This window comes from Lasioglossum baleicum, chromosome 6 (genome assembly GCF_051020765.1).
Source record: "Lasioglossum baleicum chromosome 6, iyLasBale1, whole genome shotgun sequence".
In the NCBI taxonomy this organism is placed as follows: Eukaryota; Metazoa; Arthropoda; class Insecta; order Hymenoptera; family Halictidae; genus Lasioglossum; species Lasioglossum baleicum.
This window is the reverse complement of record NC_134934.1, coordinates 13,357,596-13,380,918: the sequence shown is the minus strand read 5'-3', so window position 1 is coordinate 13,380,918 and position 23,323 is coordinate 13,357,596. Positions and strand designations below refer to the sequence as shown.

Below are 23,323 nucleotides of genomic sequence, written 5' to 3'. Positions count from 1 at the left end.
TCTCCATCCTTTTTTATCTCGGCGTGTCGGTGTCCTTTTCTGTCTTGATGTATCGCTATCCTGGTCGCTCTCGGGCGATCTGTTCACGCTCGAGTCCCGGTCGCTGACTACGTGTCCCCCTAGGGCAGCGTTTGCCGCGCATGCGCGGCCTCGCGACTATGACGTCACGCGGCATGACGCCACAACGCCCGATTGGCGGAGCGCGTCGTAGCCGTCGTTGTGTCGTAGTCGCCGTCGTTGTGTCGAACCCACCCGTGGATAGTGTAAGTGGGTAGCGGGGTGAGGGAAAAACCGAGCCAGCGAGCCTGGGGCAGGGCGAAGGGCGACGGGAGGGGGACCGACACCCGTAGCTCCGCTTTACCGCCGCATTCTCGAGCGTTCGTCTCCGTTCGTCTCCTCGTACGGCAACCAGGCGAGTGAGCCGCACATCGTGTCGCGAACGCGCATACCATTACTTTTGTCTGGTGTCTCGTGTTCAACCTAGAATACAGATTCCCCAGTTATTCGTCGATTGCGTTCGTCTTTCTCCGAGTGCCAGTCGCGATATATTCGATCGAACGAACCCCCGTGTCGGTTTCCATTAACGATTCTCAACCACGAAGGGTAAGTTGCGGCAAAAATATATTCTGGCTTGCGAGTGTCGTGCTTCTTTATTTTCCGCCGCGGCAGCTCGGGCTTTTCGGGCCGGCCGTAATTAAACGCGGTGTTCTCGCGGCGTCGAAGAAGTTTCACGGCGAGTCTAAGTAAATCGGATCGACAGACCTGAGACATTTTAACTGTCTCTCTCTCTCTCTCTCGTCCGTGTTCGATCTGGCTGCTGCGTCGTTCCATGCAGCCCACGGCACCTCGGCGAGTGGAAAGGAAGCGTGAAACTCAGTTCGGTGGGGGAGTATCGAACAAGTGATAATTATTTTGTCGATATAGTGTAAAAAGTTACATAGTTTTTCCGGTGGTGTTTCCCCCGTACATTCTACAACGATCGGTGGCCCTCCGGCGCCGAATATGCTGTAAACCAGTAAAACAGTAAGTTTAAACTATTGTGCGAGGTAAATAGTTCGATCCGAAGTGCTGTGGAGAAGGTAGTAGCATCGAAGAAACAGGATACGATATCGACGTGCATCAATAGTGTTGGATGTGAGTGACAAAAGAAAAACGGTTACGAATCGCCGAATATACACGGACGAGCAAAATCAATCTGGCAAAATGATGGGGAAGAGAACGCAGTGTTACTTGTGCGATCTGCCCAGGATGCCCTGGGCCATGATCCAGGACTATTCGGAACCCGTGTGCCGCGGTTGCGTGAACTACGAGGGTGCGGATAGGATAGATCTGGTATTGGAATCGGCGAAACAGATGAAGAAGGCGCACGGATTTCAAGAGGCCAGATCGTCGACGACAAAAGCGTACAGGACGACCGGACACACGGAGCACAACGGCGGAACGAATCTGGACGTTCTGCCTATACAGAACACAGGGCAGAGTCATTCGAGGCATCATAACATCGCTGGATACTCGCAGCTCCATCACAGGAACTCTATCACAGAGTTCAATTCCGGTACGTCGAGGTTGACCGCGGCACGCCAACACGAGGAGACTCACGAAATTCAAAATGGCATAAGGAGCAACAACGTGAGGATCCCGAACGCCCACCTAGCCGCGGTGGCGCATCACGTGAACCTCAGCCACAACAGAGGCATCGCACAGCTTAAACGCGGAATCGCCACCATCGACGAAGACGAGCACGCGGAGAAGAGGCTCTCTCTTGAGGAACAGCATCCGGTTAGGCCGCCATTGACCAGGGGCGATTCCCTACCAGCTGTGAGCCTGGCCGTCAGCTACGTCCAGGACAGAAGCAAGGATAAGCACCCGGTCAGAGCGCCCAGCTTCGAGACCGCCACCACATTCAAATCCAACGGTGAGTTTCACAGATACATACAACACAGCAAACCGATGCTCCCATTGCATTTCCGCTGTTAGAAATTCGGGCTGTGTCACGTGACCCGACCCCCCTCCATCCCTCTCCCCATTCTTGGAATTCGTATCCAGCTGAAGGGCGTTACGAGAGTGCCATATTGTTTGAGAAACTGACCCCAAAAATGGAAAACAGTGTATATACATAGATATTCCTTGGACTTTTTGGTTTTACGTTTAATAAACGTTGGATTTATCCTCGTTCTTTAAGAAAGATAGCGCGAAGTTGTCGATGTAAAATGGATACTGTGAATGGGCAAGTCGGCACATTTTGTACAGATAGAAAGCGGTCGATCAGTCTTTTGTTACCTGCTGATTAACGATGTTCAATGTGAAAGAAGTTGTTCTCAACGGTCGTATTCCGTGTATGTATCTTGAACATTTTTAAAGCGAACAGCGTTTCGCGCGGTCTTATCGGTGGATGGTAAATATAGAAATACGTTTCAGTAGTCCGCGTGGCCATCTGGCAGGAGAAAAGAGCCGCGTGCGTGCGTTAAAAGACGCGGGCTCTCAGGCTTTAAGCTTCGAGGAATCGTTCCGGTTAAAGGATATCGCATCTTTCTCTTACTCTCTGTCTCTCTCCCTCTCTTTCCACGATGAACGCATTAGCTCGGCCAGCTCTCTTCTGTCCCAAAGCCGGTTCCTTCATTCCGGACGAGAACGGCAGAGTCGTCCAAACGCGTATAAAGGAGACGTACGTTGAGCACGTGATGGGACGACCAAAAGATACGAGTTGCCGCGCCGTGACGTCCGATCCGATGACGTCACACGGTATATTTAGATACAATGAATGAGACCGTTGTTGCTTTATTACGAATCTCGACGTCGAGAGATCATTTTGCGAGTATAATTTTTATTAGCGAATCCTAACGGACCCGGTTACGTTAGGTCGGTTTCCAGAACGTTCACCGCTGACAATTCTTTTTTTTACCCCCACCTCCTCCCTCAGTCGATGCCCTTCCGTACAGTATTGTGTTTCATGGACTAAGAGACTGTTGTTTACCCATTATGAGCTGCCCGTGAACCGTATTAACTTTCAAATGTGTACACAGCGTAGAATGGGATTTGAATTTCTGATTCCCTGCGTATAATAATACATTCCTACTGTTAATTCGATCGTATCGACGGAGCACTTTCGTGAAAACCGGTTCGCGTCTGCGGCACGATATTTTGCTGCATCGCGATGGTAACTGTAGTGTGGCCCCCTTTTTCTTGCACTCTTTTTTCGTAGTAGGCTCATTGACGAGGCAGTTTGAAACGCGCTTCGCGTTTGCCACCCGTACGACGTACCTACGTACAGCCGGAGTGACCTTGGTCATCGACCGTTATTTCGACACTGGCCACTTTCTAATTCGACCTTAACGCCCGGTGTTTACGGTTATCGAATTGCTAGATCGGTTACATTAGCTGTACGCGCACAACCGTTCGATTATATATTTTTTTCTCGCAGTTCGTAAATATTTCGTGCTTTAATAAAACTTTGCGTACCTTTACATTAACTGTGCAATTCACGATAAAAATTCGGACGAGAATAGATGAAACTAATTTTTATTAAAATTCTTGTCTTCGCCCAGAAAGTTTTATTTCGCACGAAGATTTACAGCTCGGCGTAATAGGAGAATCGTAATGTTGTCCGATGCAGTGTATTCGGTGAAAATAATACGATATAAAAAGTGAAAGAATCGTAGAAAGGAAAGGATACCTTATTAGCGAGAACAAGTTGTGCACGTACAGCGGGTTTGATGCCGTGGCTGTGATAAATTATATTTCTGCGAAGTAACGGAACAGCTATCTGTTTTACCTCGCTCCAGGTATTTTTCTGTTAGCTGACCTTAAACCGTTCCTATCTCGCGGTTGGAACGTCGGAGGAGTAATTAATAGTGAAGAATCGGATATCTTTTTAAAATGTTTTTTAAAACGGTTCGGTCGTGCCAGGTATTTTCGAAAATTAATGCACGGTCACTTTGTTGTCTGAATACACGTTACCTCGGAAAACTGTATTCCGGTACATTAATTAAAATGTTAGTTGCCCGCTTATCTTTTTTATCCTTGAAGATGGCGTTTCCGCTTGAAAGATAGAATTCGCATCTACGTACGCGTGTTCTGATAAAAATAGATTACCGCTGGCAAAGATATTACGGTCCGGAAATAAACGTAAGATATGACAGAAAGTTTTCGAAAGTTTCGCCGTCATTTTCCCCGGTACAGTTTCTCACGTTTTTCTCGATCAACTGTGAAGACGACAGATTCGTTCGAAAATCTTTACCATTGTGTAGCGACAAAGTTATCGTGCGATTATTTCGTAATTGTACCTATTACGCGTTACGCGTTTCAGTGAATACATACGGTGTCCATGAGCAATCGTAACAAACATGAACGTTGTCCTCGTATTTACCGCTGTCGCGTGAACGCTGGGGATCTGATACATACATGTAATTTTGCGTACAATCATCCGACTGCGTGCACATATTTTCTCCAACCGGTTACTTACATTTATTGCTCATTTCGCGTTATCTGTGCACATTATACGCTTCTGTCACTCGGCGTGCCTCTGTGAACAGATTTAACGCCGAAGCACTCTCATTCCCGCTAAAAGCGCCAATTTTCTAGATTAATCTGATACAGGAATACATCAAACGAGATCCTCTACGCATACCCTACCCCAATTTCATACGAGTATTTCCCTTTTAACCTTACTCTTTGGTTTTATTTATTTTGATTTTTTAACTCGGAATCACAAGAATCTAGAGCAATTATGCGACGAAAATACGTATCGTTTTACCCTCCGATTGATTGGCCCGATACGTATATGATGCGTGTGCGTGTGTTGGGAGACCGGCGAGAAACGACGGCTGTCAACGACAGTAACAAGAACGAAGTCTATTTTGTTTCGAAATGCTCGCCACGCTGTGCGAGTTCCTCGACAACACTCCATCGATCGCGTACAGATACAGAGGCATCACGTATACATCGGTTTCGTGCTACGTCACTAAACGATTATCGCGTTCATCCCGCCGCTGGTGCGTGTCTCCTCGTGTCTCGCTATATACCGAGTGTTCGCGAAGTTCTTTCGACTAAATCCAAACGATACAGTCCGAATACAGTGACTCTCATTAATATTCGGACGATCTCAAAACGAAACAATAACTTTTTTTAATATCGGACTATACGATTTGAACTTTTTCCAGAAATTAGAGCAATTAGAAAATTGCTGTTGGTCGGAATTGTAGAAAAAAATTACCTTGTCGTCTTTAAACGTTCGTAGCTCTTTGCAACGTCGACCGACTTTGATGAAATTTTCCGAATATGTTTAATCGATACAGATCTATGAAACGTGTTTTCTAAATCTTCCATATAAGCCCGTATAAAAAGTTTCGAAATACAACTTTTAGAATTTCCTCTGCAATTCTGTCAACTTGCAATTTTTCTTAGAACGTTTTTCACGTTGTGTAGCAAACCGATTGTTCTAACGTTTCAAGAAAGTTCAAACCGTGTGGTCCGATATTAAAAAAAGTTATCGTCTTTTTAAGAGTGCGCGAATATTAGTGGAAGTCACTGTGTATATCGAGAGAATTACAGTGGTACATAACAAGATCGAAAGATGCGAAGAAATTCCCCCGAGGCGTTCGCATCTATAGAGAATTTACTGTACATACGCTTTTTAGTAACATCTCTTTTTTCGATACTATATTAGCTGTACACTGGACGTGAGTAATAGACTGATCATTGTACTCATTCAAATTTATAGGAGATTGTTAATATATATTTATTCCCACGAAGGGGCTAACTACTAGGTAGTGATCGAATAAGCCGCATTTACCCTAACGAAAGGGTAGGGCCTACAGCACCGTGTTCTGCGAGCTTTTTGCAAGTAATATATTTTCTAAAATACATTTATTTCCACGCGGAATGTTTCTGTTTGTTTTTTGGATCATTAATTTTGGTGTTCCGCAAATTTTTCATGTAATTGCAAGTGTTCCGTGACTTTAAAAAAGATTAAGAACCACTGGCCTACAGGAACGTACTTACTCACGGTGATGCGACCCTGGTATTTCTCACTGACCTCCATCTTGCGAAATTCCGACTGGGGCACCCGTCATTTCGTTTTACGACTCGGACCATTGTTGTTTCCTTGTTTCATTAATAATTCCCCAAGGTCATCTCGAGATACCTATGCGCCGCCTAAGAATAGACTTTTCGGGAACATTGTTTAGAGAGAGAGAAAGAAAGAGAGAAGAAGCGTCAGCTGTGATCTTAGAGTCTTTGATCACATAAACTCATAGACCCGGCATCTGTATATGTAGTACATATGTGTATAGTAAAGCCGAGAATCCAGTGAAGCAAAGATAGCTGCAACATGTGACGTCACGAGATAATTCCTATAAGATACCCTGTCGATACTTCATCCACTTTGGAACCTGTAACGACGCGTATTACTTTATCTTTGCTTCAAGGAAAATGATCGATAACTATTTTGTTTAGAATTCTGTCGGGCAAGCTTCGTTTTCAGTATAAATGTCAATATAGACTGACTTTCATCTCTCATTTGTGTTTACAAACATGAAGAACGGTATTTCTATCTGTACCATTAGTCTCCTTCGATCCATCATGTCGACAACAGTTACTGTTTTGAAATAAGATTTATTTTCCGGAAGTATACTCAGTAGCCATAAAATATTTCCAAAAATATATAGGAGAGATACTGTAATCTGTATGAATAATAACAAATGAAAATGTTTATAGTCGAAAATGTAATAAACTGAAATTTATTAATTGGCAACATATCGTTAATGTTTTGTTGGTAAACAAAATTGTCGATTACATATTGATAATCGATTCGCTAAAAAATTATCTGAGCCGTGTCTATAAGTTCTATGGTCAAAGGCGCATGATCGCATGTTGTCACGTGCGGAAATTATAATAAAAAGTCTTCTATATAATTAATAGGAGTGGGTGGGTACCCGAAATTTCAAGATGGGCCGGGCGGATATTTGTGCTCGTAGAACGGCTCCTCGTAATATTTGATGTGTATAGTTGAACACCCTGTATGTAGATGACCGGTTAGCAGTGATATACAAAGCGCACAGTGTGACTAAGCCGGCCGCCTACGTGTGCGATGTGATGATGTCTGTTATAAAACCGCGCATGCGTGCTCGCGTCCGGACCCGCGCGTCCACCATTTTTCCTTTGCTTCCTCCGGCTGCTACGTTTCTTCGCATGATTCGAGATAGATATAGCTTTGTATAGCGTATACATAGAGGGACGCGGCAGCCGATCGTCGCTGTATCAAAGTCGCGTCACGGAAAAGTACCGGTCACAAGTCTTCTCGATGACAAGCCACACGCACGCACACCCCCCTACCTCCGTCTTTAACAGATGTAGGCAACAACATTTCGAGAAAAAATATGTATCTGCGATATCATTTACAATATTCACAGTCCTCCGCAATTGATATCGACAATAAGATTTTTGCGTACGAATTCGTTCTATTTTAGTTACGTGAAACACACAAACCGAAATGCTTTCAAATATCTAAAATATTCCCCGGTAATAAAAGTAAATTTAGAAAAAAAAACTACTGTATCGGCGAGTATTTATTTATCTTTAACCTTTTAGCTACGGCGAGACTAAACGCAGGGTGTGCAAAAACGACATTGCAAATCTGATCGCGCTCGCGTTAAAATGAAAAATTTGAATAACAATTACTAGACAGCGGATTTTATGCGTTTATGACAAAAATGAGTATACATCTATTATTTTTAACTTATTAAACATGTTAAGAATGCAAATGAAAGTCTATTTCACTCCAGATTGTTGCAATTTAGGTAGAAAATGTTTATTTCGCATAAATACTGTTTCGTAAATTATTGTCCAATAACAATATGAGTAATTTTTTTTTAACAGTTACAGTAATGCTCGGTTAAAACTTTACACGAGTCAAAATTTTCGGGTACCTGTTCCTAGTTGTTTACTGTTTGAAATAATATTTCATCGGAGATCACCCTCTGGCGGGGAAACTTCTATATAAACTAGACACGGTTCAGATAATTTTCCTTGAAGCAAAGATAAAGTAAATACAAGGAAAGAATCGACAGGATACATATTTTAGGAATTATCTTGTGACGTTACATGTTCCAGTTATCTTTGCTTCAGTGGATTCTCGGCTTTCCTATACACATATTATTTGGTTTATATGGTTTATAAGCCATGGAGTTCCAACTTATTCCCCTCCGACAACCGCAAGGTTCCCCACCATTCGAACATCTGATTAGTTCTGAAGTTCGACGGTTATATGTATATAATGTACAACTATACGTATAACGATGAAGTCTAAGAGTGGGGGAAGAACCTAAGCGGGGAAGATGTCGCGTACGACTCGCGAGCTACATGTTGGAACTGCCTGGTCTAAGCATTGCGGCGGGAACGGTGGGGGTAAGAGTACGTGCGCGTGGATGCTGTATTGTACTGGAATAGCTGGACACGAGATATCGCGTGTCACGGTCCTGTCTCTGTGTGGAACGTGACGAAATCGTGGCTTTTAATATCGATTCATGCTTATCTTGCGGCCAGGGGAATGCGTTTCTCCGTAAGGAGGTTCGGAATCGTGTAAACACCGCAGGGGAAAAATAACGAGACGATAACCGAGAAAGAAATAGCACGCTGTCAGTAAATTCCGTTGCGTAGGATCGATAAAGCTGAATGGATAATATTATCGGCAGACGCGTGACAAACGGAAGCCTTCGGAAATTTCTGTTGAACGAGCGGGACCGGTTCACAAGAAGCCTTGTGCAATTTTTTCTAAATCGCTAGCTTTCTTGGGAATTAGAAAGTGGCTCATTGATTCTCCGACGTGAATGAACGTGATTTATTATAGTACAACCATTTATGTATAAACTCGTCGGGTTTCTTCTCTCGCGGAGAGAAAATACACGATGGGCTCTGGTGGCACGCTCGCTAGTTGAAACGTCGTACAAAATGGTTGACGAACAAGATATATGTACGTTACCACGCATGCAACAACTGGCCAGGGTCACGAAGATATCTAACACGTGGGACTAGGACAAACATTTTTTTCCTCGTGAATGTTGACATACGGGTTCAGTAAATTCGAGAAAACACAAGCTTGTTTGTTGACCTTTCTTAATGTATGATCGATTCGGCGAAGGAGGCACACGCTTTCATGAAATATTATACAGACGATTCAAATACACGCATATTATTTTGTTAACCGAATTGAATCAAAAATACGCCATACAAAGTACAATTATAATACTTTCTTCCAACTCTTTCTCCGAACACTTTATCATTTCTATTTCTATCGAGGACTGCGCCATGTTATATTAGTCGTATGATATGATAAGCAAAAGATACATTATCGTAGTCAATGATATTGTACGATAGAGGAGAGTATACAACACTATGTTATATCCATGGACACATTATGCTAGTCAATGGTGCTGTGAAAGAACGGTCACAAAAAATATACTGTGGGTGTACAAAGTATGTATTCGTACACCTTTTAAAAACGAATAACTGCTATACAAGTATAACAGAATAAGAATCTCTACTGATCACGATTCGTGGTTCACTCTGTATACATGTATGTACATACATACAACGTTTCATTGAAATTGGTTGACGCATAAGAAAGCTATGGTCATTGTGAGTTGTAAAAATCTCTGAATTTATTGATTCTTACAATCCTTGTTTTTTTGGATCAATTATATTTCATAACAACCTTGATCGATTCCGATGAAACTTTGTACATACACGTATACATATAACTTACTTAGATTTACAAGAAAAAAAAAGAAATCCACAGAATCGTACATTTTTCGATGGGTGTCGTTTTTTACTGCGTCAATTGATTTCGATGGAATTTTCAACATGTGTACAAATAACATAGATCTACAAAACATTGTATTTTAAATTTTCATTAAGGGCCCAAATACAAAAAGTTTTGAAAAATGCCTTTTTTATTTTTGCATGTAACCTTGTAAATTATAATTTTGGCAAATTTTCTTGCACATAGTTTAGTAAACCAATGCTTCTAAATGCTTACAAAACATCAGGTCGTTTGGTACAATTATAAAAAAGTTATTCTGTGTTAAAGGGCGTACGAACACTTTTGTGGGCCACTTTATATGTATTGCGAGTTATTCGTTTTTAAAAGGTGTACGAATACTTTGTACACCCACTGTAGCACAGGAGAGCCAATTATCATATTATCTGTAGTGTTCAATGATAGCCTATGATTTGGTACAGCGGCATATGCAGCTGCAGGTTGCATTATCATACGCAGTTACGCAGCGTCTTACAATATCAATATAAACAGGGTACAACGTGGTGTCATGCAAATGGATTGATGCAATGTATTTGAATCTGCGCGCGTGTGCTGCGTGTTAATAATTTCGTCGACCGGAGTGTCCCAAGATACGGGGAACGCCTTCGTAAACAATATCAAAATGCGTACGCTGGTAACGTCCTGTAGTACTCGGATCTTACCAGGATACTCTACATTCTGCGGTGTGTATCGGCGACGTGTCGTGGTCGTGAAAATAAGTCACGAAAAGCATTCCGTGCACACGCGTGTGCACATACACTCGGTGCCATGGGGGGAGTCGACATCGAAGTCACGTCGTGTTTCCTCGATCATGGCGTGTGCTTCCAACGGAATATAAATCCTCCAGATAATATTGGAATTCGCGCGACTTAACGGACAGCTGATAATTCAACGCGCGACGTTCGAGGAAGTCGGTCGAGCCTGCCTCGCGGAGTTTAGCCCGGAGGAAACCAGGTCCCGGTACCGATGCAACGTGGCGATACGCGTAGATAATTCAAAAAATGTCTGCTGATTTCGTTCGATATACAGGGTGTCGCAAGAATGTTGTACTTAAACCATTTCCTTTGCAAAAATCTTCTCCGCAGCTTTATTAAGGAGTTGTCAACGAAAAAAAGTGGATCAATGACTCCGACTCGGAGAATGACAATATCACTCTCAGCGGTATTGTAAGTCGCGTTCTGATTGGTCCGTGTTTTTCATGAATGATTCTAATAAAGCCGCGGAGTCACAACTTTCAAGGAAACACAACATTTTTGGGACACCCTCTACGTACTGTGGATAAAAAAAAAAGTATTTGAACACTAAATTTCTGATTCCCGAGAAATTGTCTATATTTGCGTTGAACTTTACTTTCCGGGACCAAAAATTTCGCACTTTTTTTATACGATCCTGTAGGTTATCAAGAGAGAATTCCAGAAATGCAAGTCTTAAACGGCGCGGAGTTCACTCGTTCTTTAGAGTTATACGCGTGTAAAACTGACTGCTTAACAAAGCAGCGGAGAACATTTTCGCAAAGGGAAGAGTTACTTTCAAGGAAGTACGTACAATATTTTCAGGACACCCTGTATAATCACGACACATTCTCTCCGTCCAAGGAATATCTATTTCTGTATTCCCACTTGAATCATTCCCATGTTAAAAATTGCACGTATAGAAAATGCTTCGATCGTTCTCGAAGATAGCGGAAAGCCATGACAAATCGCGCTCGGTCACGTGACACAGTAGATAACGTTTGTTTGTTTTGGTTGTTGTTGTTTAGAAGGATTCATTGAACTGATTGAATTTCAGGAGCATATGTCGGTCCGTCGATCCCACTGGCGCCAGCAAATGTGTCTGCGAACGGTGGAGGCTCCCCTCTTCGTCCGCGAACGAGCCCACCGCCGCCGCCACCACCTGCCCAGGAAGGCTCGAATGATAATCCACAATCGAATCACCACCAGGTACATAATCAAGTTCATATGTGAATGTCTCCGAACGCATTTGCAATTACAAAGTTCTTTAAAAAGATTCGCGGTCTTCGCGCAAGGCTGTTTTATTTATAGGTGTTTGTAACCGACGTCATGGAGATTGAACATTAATTTTATCCCTCAGGGTTCGACGAATGGCCCATCACCGATGGCCGCGCTGATGTCCGTCGCTGACAATCTAGCGTCGCCGGAGTCAGTGCCACAGCCACCGAACAATCCGAGCCCGACAAGCAGAAGCCCGCCAACAACGGCTACGAATGCTCAACAACGCAGTGCCTCTAGAGGTTCGCAACACAGCCCGAACGGTTCAGGTAAATACGCTTGATCGAAAGAAAAAATGATTCGCTAACGTGTTTAGAACATTCCTGGAGGATTTGAATATGTTCGATGTTTGAAACATTCCGTTTGTCGGTTTCCAGCTGGGGGTGGTAGGAGGCCCAGTTGTTCAAGGCACGTGTCGTCGACGACCGTGACGACATCGTCGGAAGGAGCTGTCGCCCAGGTTGCTGGAACGGAACAAGTGTCCGCACCGATTCTGAAATGCACTCTGTGCCAGGAACGCCTGGAAGACACTCACTTCGTTCAGTGCCCCAGCGTGCCGCACCACAAATTCTGCTTCCCGTGCAGCCGGGAGAGCATAAAGCGCCAGGGTGCTGGTTCAGAGGTGGGTTTCGCGTCGTTTTTTATATATCCCGCCCCTCGTTCCCTCTCTCACGGCACTTAGCATTCCAATTTCCTGCCGTATAAAAAAAACGTGAATCCACCGTTAGGTCGGCTTCGTTCTTTTTAACGACTCTTAATTTCACCGGCTCCGATTCCGTTCGTTTCAGGTTTACTGCCCGAGCGGAGAAAAGTGTCCACTGGCGAACAGCCAAGTGCCATGGGCATTCATGCAAGGCGAGATCGCCACCATCTTGGGCGACGACACCACAGGCTCCGGCCTCAAGGTGAAGAAGGAGAGAGAAACTTAAAGGATTCTCGTCAAATGTTTAATCGGGGCTCAAATTTTGCACCCTCGTCAGGAGGGTAAAAATATCATGGTGGAACCGTGAAGGTCCACTGAAATTCTACATTTTGGTAATGGTGATGACCGTATGTTGGCCGGTATGCCGGTCAACGTGTCTCGACTCGAGCCAAAGACGTTGTCGGTGTTAAATTGGATTTTCAACGAGCGTTGTTTGACGTTGTCGGGGAAAGTGGACGATTTTCGTTTCCAGCGATCGTCGTTGAGATTGCAGCGATCATCGCTGACTGGTCGGTCCGTTCACGGAGGCAACGATAAATGTTTCGGGATCGGATCGTGTTTTTTCGATCGATCGTTTTTTGACAGGCCATGAGAAGAAGTCTTTGGCAATTTTTGCATTCTGGCGTCGGTCTTGCATATACAGAGACACACATCACATACACACAGATACACGCGAGCGTTGTATATAAGGGATGATTATAGTAGAACGGTTAACGCCGAAGGATTCGAACGAAGAAACACGTGATTTTTATTGTGGTCGGTTCTGTACGAATAATGTAAAGGAACGTTGCGGAGAGAGAGAGAGAGAGTGAGAAAGAGAGATTTGTGTCCGGTTTGGGTTTGTACTTAGGCTCGGCAGCAGCCTTTATTGTTTGTTGTATCGCGAGCGCTCTCGCGTCTTTTTCTTTTTCGAGTACAATGTACCACCAACGGAGACTGCGGAACACTGAGCTACTGCAACACGTATACATAAACATTTACACACCATATACACACACACATACACACCTACACTCGCAACATACAAAGCGCTTAGACACGTATACACATAACACAATAACCGTAAGAATTGTGCGGTTGTCTATTGTACTTTATTTTTACCCACGTTGTATTGCGTGGATATCACGGATTAACGGAAGCCGAACAAACGCGCGTCCCTTCGGTGGTTTTGAACCGATCGGTGTGATTCCGTCGGTTCGATCATTTTCTAATCTTTTATTTGTATACTCTTTCTACTGTTACCCTCGTGTTGTACCATACAAAAGAAAGGAAACATGGCGGACATGTTTGGACCCAGCGTACGGGTTTTTTTCTGTACATTGTGTATATGTGTACATACCACGTTATTAATAAAACTTATGACTAAAGGAGTAACCATTTTTAAATGTACAAAAGAAACTTACTTTCGTTTTTGCGTGTTCTCTATCGACTTAAATTATTTCGTTCGTTCTCTCACCGTTTTGCTTTTATTTTCTGTTCTTCTCGTTTTCGATCGAACAATTCGAGAGACTTCGAATTAAGGGAGTCGTCGGTACGTCTAGATCGTTTATTCGCATCGCGCGATTCGACATTTTTCTTCCGACGTCGCGCGACACGCGCGTACGCATATATAATATCACTGTCTGTTTCATTTGTCGATCGTTTCCTCTCGAGAGTTCTTTGTACACGCCGTTTTTCGTAAACGAGCCTCTCTCGCGAGACTCGCGTCCGCTATTCGAGGAGACATCGGGGTTAGGGAGGCAGGGCGAGCATCGTTTCTTAATCCAGTCATGCTTAAAGGAGGAAAACAAAGAAAACCGAATAAAGAAAATATAAAAAACGGATTGATATATCCGATCGTTGTAACGTCCACTTTCGCCTTTAGTTAATCGCTAGACTTTAAGTGTGAGGGCCTTTTGGTTTTTCATTTTGCCGATGAAAAAAGAAAGGAAGTACGCCCGTCAAATAGGAACCATACACTCGCTATGTCTAAAAAGAAAAAGAAAAACGTTGAAACGAGGAAGAAATAAAAAAGGATGAATCGACGAAGAGAAAGGGGAAAGAAGAATATGAAAAAATGCAGACGACACGTTCTCGCTCGCGTTCGAGGAGCCCCCTCTCGTTCGCGGAACACGAGAGGCGAGGATGGTCTCGCACGCTTGCGGTTCTTTTTTTGTAAATAAATATATATTTGTACAAAACGGATCGGCACAATGATGGAGAGAAGCTGCGATTGAAACGAGAAAGAGAGAGAGGGAGAGCGAGAGAGTGAAAAAAAATAAGAAGAAGAGGAAATGTTCGCGAGAACGATCACGTGCTAGCTGTAGACCTCTTTGAAAAGCGGTCGCGGTGTTTGGCGCGCCGCTGAACGTTCGATCCGCCGCCATTTTGTCGCGGAACTGTTTGATTTTTAACGTTGTTTCGCGAAGAAACAACACTCGTAGAGGCTATCTGCGTAGCGTAAGCAACACTTATGTATCGAAATATCGTGGACAATTGTTTGAGAAACATGGGAGAGAGAGACTGAGAGAGAGAGAGAGAGAGTGTGCGAATGCGAGGAAAACCGTGAAAATGCGACGACAGAACGATAGAGAGAAAAGGTGCGGAGAGAATGGAGAACACACAGAGAGAGAGGAGAGAGACCGATGATGAAAACGGAGCACAATTGATCGTAGCAATACTTTACAGAGGCTGTACGTGATATTTTTTAGTCCGAGGCAGGTAGTTCCTACCTTCGATGTCAAAGTTGATTACGGCACTCGTTTAGGGATTAATCGCCCCTGTGCAAGATAAAAAAACAACAAAAAAAAGTAACATATTTCGTAGATAAAAGACGATTTTCAAAGAAGAGAGGAAACAAAGCAACTTAATAAGTCGAGACTTTCTCACGCAGATACGACCTCTTTGTTTGTCACACACTGGATCCGTGGAACCGTATCGCTATTGTCTTTTTTTTCTGGTTTTTGTACTTTCCGAGACACGGTTCCCGATTCCAACGGGATGGATAGGGAACTTGGTCCCTTCTACAACCGTTGGCGTTCACACGTTCCGATATATATATATATTATATATATATATAAATATATATTTGGTCGTCGAATTCGTCGTCTGAGTGCCGATCGTTGCCCAGTTTCGTTCATACATCCGTTCCCCCGTGTATTCGCCGTATGCGCGTTGCTCGCGAGATCGGATCGGATCGCGTTTTGACGCTTGCTCAATTTCCCGAAACTATTTTTGGACGATGTTTTGCGAATGACGAGAGAATTGGTTCTGGACACGTACGCGCGTTCATACACAACCGTTTCCCCGTCCGAGGCAGCGTGTATGCTCTTTCTCGATCAGCGGCAGCGAATAAACTACCGAACAAATTTTTCGATCGTCGCACAGTGTTCGCGACAGCTCTGAAAAGTCCAATTGTCGAAATGTAAAGTTGAAAGAGAAATGTTGTCGTGAAACATCGGTAATAGAGAAATGTAGCTTGTAACAACGCTACCGATCATTTTTACTGAATGTACGAATTTATTGTTCAAACACTGAACGCTTCGAATCGAATATAAAACTCGATACATTTTCCGAAACACACGTGCTATTGGATCTTTACGTTTGAAGTTGTGTTCAGTATGATAAGGCCTCTTAAACCCCACCAAATTTTTTTGAGATGTCAACCCTCGTCCGTACCTCATTTTACAAATTGAATCTGGAACCCTCCGTGTCAAATTGAGGTAAACAGTTATTTTCCGATGTTGTTTCATTCAAATTGATCGGTTCACATTTACATCTTAGGTTTACCAGTTATGTGTTTCGTATAAAACGAATAAAAGTCACGGAAAATTTGCCTACAAACAACAGAATAGTAGAACTTATTTCGGGAAAACTGTGTTAGATCGGCACGAGGGACAGATGAGGGTTAACCCTTTGTACTCGGAGCTATCTCAACCTGAAAATGAAACATTCGTTCGACCTACAATATTTCCATTCTCAATGATTATTTGAAATTTCACGGGTATGAAATCGATATAATAACTCGTACAATACTTAAATGTTTAGTAATTGATTAGATTACCAACGCATTTAATAATAATGACAACACGCGACATCGATAATATTAAAACTATTGTTGTGTTAACCCTTTATATAAAATTGTTATGTTGACCCTTTGCAGTCGGAGTTATTTCAACTCGAAAATTAAACAGTTCTTCGTATCTAGAATAATTCTATTCTACATCATTTTTTCATTTTATGGATATTAATTTGATGTAACACCTCCTCCAATACATAAATGTTTGGTAATTGATTAGATACAACATTTTAGTGGCGTCTTAGTCACCATTCGAGTGCTAAGGGTTAACAGTTTCTCCAAACTTTGATTTTCACTGATCGATGTACTTTCGCGTCCTCTTTAGAAAAAGCATGCAGGGTTTTAGGTCGAAAAGGGCTTAGTTTAGAAATTTTCTGCCGCCTCCCATAAGCGACCGAACACTGTGCGTCGCGTCGTGTCGGTCGGCCAGATGAGCGAAATCGGGGGGAATGCCACGGGAGGAAAGAGTCACGACATCCGGTTCGAGAAAGATCCCCCGGGCCCTCTGGCAGCCGTCGCTCCCTCGACCCCCGTTGCATTCTGTAGCTTGCATTCGATTTCATTGTCGACGACCAAGCCATTTTCGATGAACTATCAATACGACACACACGTTCTTTTGGATGAAGCGCTTGGAGCGCACAATAAACATTGTACCGAACGAGACAGGATCTGTTTGCGATGCCAGTCGTTTTACAAACACGCATTACTCGTGTCGTTCGTTCCGTTTGTTTGTTGTTTCCTTCTTTCTGTCTTTCTTTCCTTTTTTTTTTTGTATAGACTCTCATATAGCCACGCAGACTACACACGAAAGGAAAGCGGAAGTACGAGACAAAATAACGTCGAATAGCAATTGTAGTAGTGGATAATGAAATTTTCTAGTATACCATACCTCGAGGAACGCGTAACACTGTACTGTTTATCGTATGTATGCAACATGCAAAAGCAAAAATATATGTGTTGATGTGTAACAATTGTGCGTTTTTCTTCCTACGGTCCGATTGGACGGCGGATTTTATGCGTTCATGACAAAAATAAATAGCACCAGTAACATTAGAAGAATTTGAAAATTCTGCTATATTATTCTCAACCTATTTAACATATTACGAAAGAAAATACATTTCTATTCCGCTAAAGTTTGTTGCTATTTAGGTAGACAATTTTTATTTTGCATAAAAATTCGCTGTCTAGTTCCGATGTACATTCTTCCATGTTTCCAGGTACGCATCGTTTGAAATGTCGCAAATGGCCCCGGTTTCACAGGTTTCCAGTGCAGCCACGAATATACAGTGGCACACAAAAGTGTTCGTGCGCCCTTTAAAACAGAATAACTTTTTTTTATAATTGTACCAAACGACCTGATTTTTTATAATCAATTAGAAGCATTGGTTTACGAAATGATATGCAAAAATGATTTTCCAAAAATTATAATTTACAATTCGTTTTTTCCTGCGTCAACCGATTTCCATGAAATTTTCAGTATATGTATGTCTAACTAACATAGATCTACAAAACATATATTTTAAATTTTCATTAAGGGCCCAAATAAAAAAGTTTTAAAAAATGCTTTTTTTATTTCTGCATGTTATCTTGTAAATTATAATTTTTGTCGAATTGTTTTTTGCACATCATTCAGTAAACAAATGTTTCTAATTGCTTACAAAACATCAGGTCGTTTGGTAGAATTATAAAAAGGTTATTCTGTTTTAAAGGGAGTACGAACATTTTTATGGCCACTGTATGTTACACTTTTTAATTTGATCTTCACAACGAAGAAATCAGTCAGATCTCTTTTGCTCTGGGTTTACAGTGGGTGTATAAAATATTCGTACACTTTCGAAAAACGAATAACGGAAAGTAGATCAAATTTGGTTGTGTGTGTGGACTATATTAAAAGTTTCACATTTACTTCCTGGAACTTTTGTAAGCCGCCGGTTCGTTTGTTATTTATTTTATACTACGAGGAATTGAATGTGGTTTGTGCTTTATCATTTTTACGTGCATCACTTTGATCGTGCTGGCACGAGAACTATCGCTGCCTGTGCATAGTGGATACAGAGGATGCATCCTGCGTGAGTCATTAGTAGACTGTGGATTTTATGCATTTATGATAAAAATGAGCATGTACAATTGAATTCAGTGGACATATTAAAAAGATTTGAGGACTTCGGTGTATTAGAAAGAATTTGTTGTTTGGTTTCTGTGGCTTGTAATCGATGCAGACAATTTTTATTTTGCTAAAGATCTCCGCTATTTATGACAAAACTGGGTGGATGAAATTTAAAACGGTGAAAACATTCAAACGATTTAGGGACATTCATGTTATTTTCAATTTATCACAATTGTTAAAGATAGGAAGAAATTTTTATATGGTTCCTGCATCTTGTAAGCGACGAAGAAAATTTTTATTTTGCATAAAGATCCGCGGTCTAGTCATTAGTATTCTCGGTAATCTATGAATTTGTCATTGAATAAGGAGAAAATGAAATTTCCACTGCTAAACAAACAAATAAACAACTGTACTTAAAGATAAAAGTTTGTTTCGTAAAAAGTAACAATTATTTTACATCGTTTATTCAATTAGGTTACCAAATAGCCACAGATACGATGCTCAGGGGTGTTTATACTACGTCACCGCCGTCTGTCCCAAATTTTCAACTTCCCGCTAAATTCGCCGATCAATACCAGACCTGAAGGACAATGTCAATGACACCGAGAGAACTTCCGGCGTTCTTGCTTCCCTGAAACCGATGAACCTTCTAGCAAACCTATTGCACATGGCAAATCCATAGCAGTTCGTAATGTTGTAACATTAATGTAAAGATCATTAATGTAAAGCCTGTTGTAACAGGGCTCGTTGCTCGTATTGATACATACACGTAACAAATATGACTTTTTTAAATTTCTTTTTGGAAGCATTTTAAACCCTCCCGGGTTTATTTCGCTTTACAGGAAAAATATAAGTCAGTGCAATAATATAAAATACAGTAATAATACAACAATAATACAAGCGAATGCAATAATCCAATAATAAATACAAGCGAATGTCCGTTAACTCTAAATATGTAAATTACAATCTTTAACAAATATGACTTTTAACGAGAAAAGCATACTTGCATTTCTTGAATAGAAAGTTACTTTGTCATCACTAAATATTGCTGTGATCATTATTCAAAATATTGTTCACACATTATTAAATATGTTGGCATCTGATCAATTACTACACGTTTAACCCTTTGCAGTCGGAGCTAATTTATAACTCGAAAATCTCTTCCGACCTAGACAATACTTAAATGTTTAATAATTAGTTAGATATCGACATATCTAGTAAAGAATATTTCGAATAATGGTATATCAATTTTTAGTGGTGCCTTTATATACAGGGTGAGTCACCTAACGTTATCACCTCAAATATCTTTCTTGTTTTCAAAGATACATCAAATGTCTTGAGGACAAAGTTGAATGGTAAAATGAGGCTCGTACGACTCCAAAAAGATTTTTGTTTGTTTTACATTTCTTTTAGAAATCTCATTTTCATTTGTTTAAATGGAACCACCCTTTCTTAAACATCTACGATGGTAGTTCCTTTCATTACGAATTCAGTGACTATAATTACTCAAGGTCATTTAAGGTTACGGACAGAAAAAACGTATACTTATATAAGAGTCGCCACTCGAGTGCTGAGGGTTAAGTATTGTACGAGGTATTACATATATCAATTTCGTATCCATGAAGGAATAAAAAATCATGTAAAATGGAATAATGCAAGGTCGGGAAAAATGTCCAAGTGCGAACGGTTAAGTTTTTGCGGCGAGTTCATCTGGAGCATTATACATTTTCATCCATCGCGTTGCAATCGGTGCGTGCCTGCTGCCCGGGGTGTGTGCGAGTGCACGCGACACGTAGTCTGGTCACAACACCCGGCTCCAGAAGACTTCCTGAACTTTGAAAATCAATGCCAATGTTCAGCTGTTGTGTGATAGGTGGGCCAAAGAGAGAGAACGAGGTTCGGCTCGGTGGTCCGGGCGGGGGTGTCGGTGAGGGGGGCTGAAAGGGAACCGAAAGGGGCGAGGACGAGGAAAACGGGAAAACCGGCATATTGATCTGTCTCTCCCAGACGGCTCGAATGCCAACCACGCTCCGCTGTCTGCGCAACGGGTCCGTGCGTTAAAGAGGATGGACACCGTATACAGGGAAAACGTGCTTAATCCGAGGAGACGAGGATTCCGATGGCACGTGTGTGCACGCTTGCTGCCCGATATCGCCATATTCTGCCATTCGCGGGGGTCATTTCGCAAGAAATCATCACGCGGAAATATTCTACGCGACCATTCGCCACAGTTCTGCTAATTTAAATACATTGTACTTTATAGAGACAGTATTTGAATTACATCGTACTTTATGTATACATATATACAGTATTTGAATTACATTGTATTTTTTATATACACAGTATTTAAATTACATTGTACTTTATATACACAGTATTAAAAGTTTACAACTAGCAATAATCGCACCTCGGTAGAGCCTCATGAATTACATTGTACTAATCCTTCTAACGTCTGAAAAAACTCAAGCTGTTGACTCGAATTTTGAAAAAGTTATTCGTTTCTAACAAATGTACGAATATACTTTGTACACCCCACTGTACTTATGATTTCGGTGTACGTTCCATAGCACCGCTACTATGTATTACGTTATTTGTAAGAGGGAATTTGTTGCAATAAAGGGGTGGTTGTTGTTGTTATCATTAGCGTATCATGAAGAGCGAGTAAATTAAGATAGGAGAGAATGTTAAAGGATCATTAAGAGCTCTTAAAGAGCATATCGCCTCAACAATTTGTGGCACTGTGGAACTTATAAGTCAAGATCCATCGCAATAATCATTAGATTAATTACTCTAACGACCTGCTAAACCCACAACTGTTTTTTTCTATGTAATTTAACATTTCCACGTTTTGGGGAAGAGTATTTATGCAAAATAAAAACTTTCTACCTGAATTGCAACAAACTCGAGTGAAATAGAAATTTATTTTCTCTCTTATACATATAGTATGGTTAATATAGGTTGAAAATGTATAACAGTATTTTGAAATTCTTCTAATGTTTTTACTGTTTTAAATTACATCTACTCATTTTTGTTATAAAACGCATAAAATCAGCTGTCTAATTATGTGCTTCCAAGAAGAAGCCACTGATACTCTTACTTCCGAAGTAAACATTCTTCAATATTATCAATTCAACTTAAAGTAAAAAAAGAAATCTGAAAATGAGTTTTAACGAATTCTTGAAAAATCTGGCGAACTCGGAGAAGGTTTGGTAAAATTTTATTCATAACGCGTTCCGATCGAAGTGTTCATATGATGACTCACCATGTGTGATATATGGGTACGCCGATGGATCGTACACCGATCCATCCTCTTTAAAAGACGCCACGGATTACGTACCTTTGACGTATTATTATTGATCACGGAGCTCGCGGGGACATTAAAGCAGGAAGCCCGTTCAAGACATGTCGACGTCATCGTGCACGATTTTCGCGCTACAATTTACCCAGTGGAAGTCCCTTCCGCCATCTTGTACTGTAGTACATAGTAACTTGAACTCTGTGAACTCTCTATCAGAAGAAAAAGCGACACTTTACGTGCGAAATGCTATTCGCTCAGTGTAGAATTCAATCAACAAGTACATACACTGCGGTGCAAAAGAAAGAAGGACCCGGTATAATTATAAGATATAATGACAAACAATATCTTTATGTAGAAATTGTATTGTACAATGATTGATTTATTGCATTTAAAGTATTAGATAATCCGTAATAACACTATGCAATTGAACAGCGGAATCCTTTTTCAAAACTTACTGTGTTCTTATTTGATTTGTTACGCTTTCTTATTAAATATGGCCAGGTGCTTCTTTCTTTTGCACAGCAGTGTACGTTAATTCTACATAGAAAGTAGAGATCCCTATTTCACGTGTATATACCTATGTAAATGACCGCTTTCACATTGTTTATTTTTTAATTATTGAAATTACAAAGATGCTTCCGTTAGAAATCATTCGATAAATTTCTTTATTCGAGCACGTATTATTATAAAAATTGTGTAAAATCTAGATCAATTCAGTTTTATAATTTTTATAAAACAATATATATGCGATACATTTTGTACACGTGTGTTAATAATACACATTCAATACCACGATCTCTGATAGAGACTGATCTTTAATAAACTTATACAGTCTGTAAGACGTCCCTAAGAAGTCTTAAAGGTCCATAAATGTTAATTAGGTTAAAAGAAGGGAAGAGTAAAAATAGATTTTGACAAAAACGAGTTTAAAGTTAAACCTAGCTTTATCAGAAGAATGCATGTGGAATTGACATAAAAAGTGTAATAAAAGTAACAATTGCAATTAAAATCACAATAAAAATTATAAAATTTAAAATTACAATTACAATTAAAATCACAATAAAAATTCAAATTCAAATTCGAATTGGAATTAAAATTGAAATGGGAATTGAAATAGAAATTGGAATTGAACTTGGAATTGAAATTGGGGGAAGTAAAATTGGAATTCAAATTGGAATTGAAATTGAAATTGAAGCAAAAACAGTAACTCGAACAAATAATACCAATGATAATACTGCTAGATTAAGGGATGTAAAAACCACACTGTTGGGATGCAAGACTTTCGGACCTAAAATAGATGTAAAGTGGACGTCTTTAAGACATTCCATACAAGAA

At 41.1% G+C, this 23,323-nt stretch overlaps 2 protein-coding genes across 3 annotated transcripts in view; both read left to right on the top strand.

Moving 5' to 3' along the window:
• LOC143209473 (uncharacterized) overlaps nt 1-23,323 on the top strand; it is an 85,072-nt gene that overhangs the window by 51,570 nt on the left and 10,179 nt on the right. The window lies entirely within an intron of this gene.
• Nucleotides 384-17,357, top strand: Pits (Protein interacting with Ttk69 and Sin3A). Its single transcript, XM_076425182.1, has 5 exons — nt 384-1,915; nt 11,603-11,754; nt 11,906-12,092; nt 12,201-12,445; nt 12,612-17,357. Exons 1-5 carry the CDS (start codon nt 1,204-1,206, stop codon nt 12,750-12,752), a joined length of 1,437 nt encoding a protein of 478 aa, XP_076281297.1. The 5' UTR covers nt 384-1,203; the 3' UTR covers nt 12,753-17,357.